Below are 6861 nucleotides of genomic sequence, written 5' to 3'. Positions count from 1 at the left end.
GGGCCCCCCCGGGTGCGTTGGGGGCCGGGACCGGGCAGCAGCCCCGGGGCGCGGTGATGTCAGGCGGGGGCGGGGGCAGGCGCAGGTAGATAAACCCGGGGAGAACAGGAATCCCCGGTCCGGCGGGAGGGTGGCGGGACGCGGCGGGCGCCTGCAGGTAGGAGCGGGGCCGTGCCGGGGGCTCCTGGGGCCGGGGGGGGCCGCTGCTCAGCCCGGGGGGTCAGCCCCATCCCGCCGGGAATGACCCCGGACCCCTCGTTTGGTCCCTGCCCCTTCCCTCCCTCCCACCTTCCTCCCAGCTCTTCCTCCTCCTCTGCCACCCCGGTGCTTCCCCGCCGCCTCTGTGCCCCTGGGAGCCCCGACCCCCCACCTGGGCACCCACCGGGATCCCCACCCACAACTGGGGGGCTTAGGACCCTGTCCCCTTATTCTGGTGGCCCTGGGACCCCCTCCCTTAGCCCTGGTGGCCCTGGGATTCTGTCCCTTATCCTGGTGGCTCTGGGAAGCTGTCCCCTAATCCCGGTGGCCCTGGAACTCCGACCCCTAATCCTGGGGGCCCTGAGACCCTTCCTGTAGCCCTGGTGGCCCCCAGACCCCACCCCACAGCCTCGACATCCACCTGCCCCCCAGTCCTGCTCGCCCTGGGTTGTCCCTTCATGGTGGTGGCCCTGGTCCCCCTGCTCCATCATCCTGGTGGCCCCGTGGCCCAGCCAGTGATCCTGACCCCCTCCCCATAACCCCAGAGGGCCCTGTCCCCTTCCCCCATAGCCCCAAGGCCCTGGGTCCCCCCATTTGTCCCAGACCCCAGGGACACCCTGTGTGTCCCCCTGCCATGGTCACCACCCTGTCACAGCCCCGTCAGGGCCACCAGGGCAAGGCTGGCCCCGGGGTGACCTGAGGCCACGGAGATGGGATGGGCTGGGTTGGTGGCAGGGCTGTGTCCCCATCCCAGGGCTCCACAAGGTCCCCATCTGTCACATCCCCCTGTGTCCCTGCGCCGCGTCCCACCATGGGCACCATCACCCCACATCACCCCTGGCTGTCCCCGTGTCCCCCCGGGGTCTGGCCAGGCAGGGGGACCTCGGCACAGCCAGGGCAGGGAGCGGGGAGGGAGCGGAGGATGCTGGTGGGACACTGGGATGGGGATGGGGACACTGTGGGGACAGGGATGGGATGGGATGGGATGGCACCGGTCCTGCCCGGCCATGGACTTGGCCCTGGGAGCTGGCAGGAGGTGGGGATGGGCACAGGGAGGGGACAGAATGGGCCGGGCAGAGGCAGAGGGTGGATCATTAACCAGAGTCCCGTGGCCTCCCGGGACGTCCCCGCCGGGGCTGCAGCCACCGAGTGCCACCGGCACGGGTGCCACGTGTGTGTTACGTGTGTGTTACGTGTGCCACGTGCTGGTCACTCCAGGGCCGGACCCGGAGCGTGGCCGGTGTCCGAGCCCCCCCAGAGCCGTGGCACTGGCACCGGTGGGACCGGGGGGGGGTGTCCCGGGGTTCCCCCGACGTGGGGGGCTGGCGGCGGTTCCCACGGCGGGCGCCGGCTCCCTCGCCCCCGGATGCCAGGGCGGTGAGGTGGAGCTGGGAGCGGCCGCCAGAACTGGTTTGGCCGGACCCGAGGAGGTGTCTGGGCTGAGCCGCCGCCGCGCTCCCGCTTCCTGCTCCCCACGGCGCCGGCACGGCTCGGCCTGGCAAAGCCCGGCCTGGCAAAGCTCAGCCTGGCACAGCTCAGCCCAGCACGGCTCAGCTGGTGTCTCCCGGTGCCCACAGACCCTCAGTGCTGACCTGGGGGCACCGTGAGGGTCCCTTGAGGGATGTGGGGGATTCTCGGCTGTCTCGTGGTGGGTTGTGCTCGGCACCAGTGTCACACCTCTGTCCCCATCACCAGGACAGGTCTGGGGGGACAGGGACACCCCAACCCTTGGCAGCCACCTGGGGCTCAGCCAGCCCACCGCGGGTGGGGGTCCTGCTTATCTGGGCATCGTTAAAACACCCCCTGGGCGGGTGCCAGGGGTGGGATCCCCTCAGCAGCACCACGGCACTGGTGGCGTGTGGCCCGTGTGGAGCCTGGCACAGCGTCCCATGGGGGCTGTCCACACATGGCCACGGATCCCAAACCTGGCCAGGGAACCCCCAAACCTGGCCACGGATCCCCCAAACCTGGCCACAGATCCCAGACCTGGCCATGGATCCCCCAAACCTGGCCAGGGATCCTCCAAACCTGGCCAGGGATCCCAAACCTGGCCATGGAGCCCCGGGCAGTGCCAGACTCTCTCTCTCCCCACAGATAATGCCATGGAGGGGGGGGCTCAGCAGAGCAGCCTCCGGGAGCCCCCCGGGCCGGTCGGGGTGGAGCAGGAGGGGCTCCCCAACGAGTGGGACGGGGGCGAGGGGCCGCCCGAGGTCAAGCGCTCCCAGCCCCTCTTCATCCACGGCAACAGGTGGGTGGGGGTCCGGAGGGGGGGCGGGGGGGGGGAGCACGGGGGGTGTCACAGAGCTCAGACCCCCCCTGTGCCCGCAGCCGGACCCCGCCCCAGGAGGAGCCGCGCGCGTCGTCGCTGCCCAGCATTCCCAACCCCTTCCCGGAGCTCTGCAGCCCCTCCAACTCGCCCATCCTCAGCAGCCCCGCCCTGGGGCAGGGACCCCCCCGCGAGGGCACCTCCCACGTGAGTCTGGGAAGGGGGGGCTGGGGAGAAGGGGTACCTCCCGTGCGAGTTGAGGGGTTGGGAGGGGGTTTCTTGGTCCTGGGATAGGGACCGCCCTTCAAAGCTCCCTCCCACAGAAGCCAGGGGGACGGGGGGCTGGGAAGAGGGGTGCCCTGGGACCCTTCCCCCTGACCCTCATGAAGGCACCTTCCACACGAGTCCGGGGAGATGGGGGGCTCAGCTCTGGGGACAGGGACCCCCTGACATGAGGTCACCCCCCACGTGAATCAGGGGTCTCATCCCCGGGGCAAGGACCACCTCCCACATGAGTTCAGGGAACAGGGGAGCAGGGGGGGGTCTCCCCTTTGGTTCTGCGGGTCCCCCTCCCGCGGGGGGTGGCCCTGACGCCCTCGGTGGTGCCACAGGTGGTGAAGGTGTTCGGCGAGGACGGCGCCTGCCGGTCCCTGGAGGCCTCGGCGGGCACCACGGCCCGGCAGCTCTGCGAGACCCTGGTGCGCAGGACGCGGGCGATCCACGACCACAGCTGGGCCCTGGTGGAGCTGCACCCTCACCTGGCCCTGGGTGAGCCCTGAGGAGAGGGAGGCACACGGGGGATGTGGGGGCACGGCTAGGGCTCCCCGCTGACCCCCTGTACCCCCCCCAGAGCGGTGCCTGGAGGACCACGAGGCCGTGGTGGAGGTGCAGAGCTCCTGGGCCCCCGGCGCCGAGAGCCGCTTCGTGTTCCGCAAGAACTTCGCCAAGTACGAGCTCTTCAAGAGCAACGTGGTACGTGGGCCTGAAGGGACGGGGGGGGCCCCCCCCCCCCCCCCCCCGGGGGGGCCCCCCCCCCCCCCCGGGGGGCCTCGGCCCCCCCCCCCCCCCCATGCCCCCAGCAGTCGCTGTTCCCCGAGGTGATGGTGTCCAGCTGCCTGGAGGCCAACAAGAGCATGGCACACTCCGAGCTCATCCAGGTACGGGGCGCTGAGGGACTGAGGTGCCCCGGGGGCCCCGCCGCGCCCCGGGGACCCCGCCGTGCCCCTCAGCCCCCGTGTCCCCCCAGAACTTCCTCAACTCCGGGAGCTGCCCCGAGGTCCAGGGGTTCCTGCAGCTGCGGGAGCCCGGGCGCAAGGTCTGGAAGCGCTTCCACTTCTCCCTGCGCCGCTCGGGGCTCTACTACTCCACCAAGGGCACCTCCAAGGTGAGGGCACGGGGGTCTTGGGGTGGGGGGAGCACGGCCAGGGGCTGCAGCCTGACACCCCCCCACCCCCCCAGGACCCCCGGCACCTCCAGTACTTCGCTGACCTCACCGAGTCCAACATCTACTACGTGACCCAGGGCAAGAAGCTCTACGGGACCCCCACCGAGTTCGGCTTCTGCATCAAGGTGGGGATGTCCCTGCGTGGCTGGGGGGGGTCCTTCCCTGTGCCTCTCCCTGTCAGGGGGTCTCTGTGCCCCCCCCCCTCCCCACAGGGCCACCCGGGGCTGCCCCATGACGGCTCCGGTTTCTCTCCCAGCCCCACAAGGTGCGGGGCGGCGTGAAGGGCCTGAAGCTGCTCTGCAGCGAGGACGAGCAGAGCCGGAGCTGCTGGATGGCGGCGTTTCGGCTCTTCAAGGTGAGTCCTGGTGGGGTGGGACCGGTCCTGTGCTGGGGGAGACCGGGGGGAGGCTGGAGGGGAGGCTGGAATGATGCCAGAGGGATGCTGGAGGATTTCTCGAGGGTTACTGGGGGAATACTGAGGTGATGCTGGGAAGATGCTGCGGGATGCTGGAGGGGATATGGAGGGATTCCAGAGGGATGTTGGGGAGTTGCTGGGGGCTCGTCCCCATCCCAGTGCTGGAAGAGATTCAGGGTGGGTGTCCCTGTCCCCATGTGGGGTTGACACAGAGGTCCCCATCCCCACACTGGGTGGCTGTGGAGGTCCCTGTCCCCCCCAGTCCACCCCACAGTGGGACAGAGGCCCCACAGGCCCCCCCCAGCTGACAGGACCATCTCCCCCCAGTACGGGATGCAGCTCTACCGCAACTACCAGCAAGCGCAGGCGCGGCTGAGCCAACCCCCCTGGATCGGCCCCACGCCCCTGGTGAGTGCCCCCCCAACCCCCTGCAGGCCCCAGCCCGTGGGAACCCCCCCAGTGACCCCCCATTCCCGCGCAGAGAAGCGTCTCTGACAACGCCCTGGTGGCCATGGACTTCTCGGGGTGTACGGGCCGGGTGATCGAGAACCCCAGCGAGGTGCTGACGGCGGCCCTGGAGGAGGCGCAGGCCTGGAGGGTGAGTTGGGGTGCAGGGGGGGGGGGGGGGGGGCGAGGGGAGGGCCCCCCTGAGCCCACCCTAACGCCCACCCCTTGCTCTGCACGGCCAGAAGAAGACGACGCACCGGTACAGCCTGCCCGCCGCCTGCCACAGCTCCCCGCTCAGCGCCGGTGAGATGGGGGGGCTGCTACTGGGTGGGGGGGTCCCTACCCTGGGCGGAGGGTCCCCCCCTGAGCCTGACGCCCCTGTCCCCACAGCCATCCACCGCACCCAGCCCTGGTTCCACGGGCGCATCTCCCGCGAGGACACCCAGCAGCTCATCGGCCGCCAGGGCCTGGTGGATGGGTACGGGACCCCGGGAGGGGAGGGAGTGGGTCCTTGGGGCTCGGGGGGTGACATGGGACAGCAGGAGGGGCACGGGAGCCCAAGGGTTATTATAGGGCCCTGGGGCCCACAGGGTGATGCAGGATGCCTGTAGGGGTGGGGAAGACTTGCTGGGGGAGTGGGGGATCCCAGGGAGGTTGGGACTCCCCATGGGTTTGGGAGCCGGGGGTTTGGGGTTCCCAGAGTTCCCAGGGGGTACTGGGCCCCCAGAGTTTGTGGAGGGTACGTGGGACCCCATGGGTGACAAAGAGGGGACAGAGGGGCCTGGGACCAGCAGTGACTTCCCCCTTGGACTTCACAGTGTCTTCCTGGTGCGGGAGAGCCAACGGAACCCCAAGGGCTTCGTGCTGTCCCTGTGCCACCTGCAGCGCATCAAACACTACCTCATCCTGCCCGTGAGTGGGGGGATCCAAGGGGGCTGGGGGAGGATGGGGGGGCTCGGGGGGGGGGCCGAGCTGTGGGGTCCTGACCCGCCGCCCCCCGGCAGAGCGAGGAGGAGGGTCGGCTCTACTTCACCATGGACGACGGGCAGACGCGCTTCGCCGACCTCATCCAGCTCGTGGAGTTCCACCAGATCAACCGGGGCATCCTGCCCTGCAAACTGCGCCACTACTGCACCTGCGTGGCCCTCTGAGCCCCGGGGCACCACCGCATGCCCTGGCACAGCCCGGCACTGCCGGCACGGCTTGGCACAGCCTCGCTGCCGATATGGCACAGCTTGGCACAGCCTGGCACTGCTGGCATGGAGTGACTCGGCACATCCTGGCACCACTGGGACGGTTTGGCACAGCCTGGCACTGCCGGTATGGCACGGCTTGGCACAGCCCAGCACCACCAGCATGGTATGGCACAGCTGGGCACTACTGACACGGCACGGCTCGGCACAGCCCGGCACTGCTGGTGTGGTTTGGTACAGCCCAGCACCACCGGCGTGGCAGAGCTCGGCACAGCCCAGCACAGCCCGGCACCACCAGGATGGTTTGGCACAGCCTGGCACCACTGACATGGCACAGCTCGGCTCGCCAGGACCCCTCACACTCAAGCACTTTGTCGTCCCCCCCTCTGCAGCAGCAGCAGCCCCGAGTGTCCCCGTGGGGGCCTGGCACTCCTCGTCCCCACACCAGGGGCGTTCTGGGGTCCCCAGGAGCGGGGTCCTGGGGCGGGGGGGGCGAGGGGGGCACCCACCACCGCGTCCCCCACGTCCCCACAAGGCCAGTTGAAAACTGGGACGTGTTTTATACCAGTGACAATAAAGGTTATTTTTGCAGAGCTCCCGCCTCATCCCCTCCAAAGGCAGAGCCGGGGGGGTCCCCACAGCCCCCCGCTGCCAGTGGCACACGGCTGGCAGTGTCCCCGTGTCCTGCCGTGTCCCCATGGTGCCCCAGGTCCCGCACAAAGGCCCCTCTGTGTGCCCGGGGCACCACGTGTGGCTCAGCCACGCGGCCGCCCGCAAATCCCCAGAGAGCGGGGGGCGGATTATCCAGGGGGGGATTAAGGGCCCGGATTTGGGGAGGGTGGGGGGGGGGCCCAGGGCCGGGGCAGCTGCTATAAAGGCGGGGGGGCTGGGATGTGGG

The 6861-nt window shown here is 70.0% G+C and overlaps 1 protein-coding gene across 1 annotated transcript; it reads left to right on the top strand.

The window, feature by feature from the left end:
* Nucleotides 1–63: 63 nt before the first annotated feature.
* GRB7 (growth factor receptor bound protein 7) lies at nt 64–5921 on the top strand (the record flags this gene model as incomplete). Its single annotated transcript, XM_027705378.1, is given in 16 exon segments — nt 64–96; nt 98–153; nt 2290–2446; nt 2527–2671; nt 3076–3232; nt 3315–3436; nt 3544–3621; nt 3711–3848; nt 3923–4033; nt 4165–4263; nt 4651–4731; nt 4805–4921; nt 5013–5073; nt 5161–5248; nt 5589–5682; nt 5775–5921. Coding segments are annotated over 16 exon segments (1684 nt in total), but the record flags the coding sequence as incomplete, so codon positions are not given.
* Between the last annotated feature and the right edge of the window lie 940 nt (nt 5922–6861).

Source organism: Neopelma chrysocephalum, unplaced genomic scaffold, assembly GCF_003984885.1.
Source record: "Neopelma chrysocephalum unplaced genomic scaffold, ASM398488v2 Primary Assembly neopelma1_327, whole genome shotgun sequence".
NCBI lineage: Eukaryota > Metazoa > Chordata > Aves > Passeriformes > Pipridae > Neopelma > Neopelma chrysocephalum.
The sequence above is the reverse complement of the archived record's forward strand: the minus strand, read 5'-3'. Positions and strand labels throughout refer to the sequence as shown.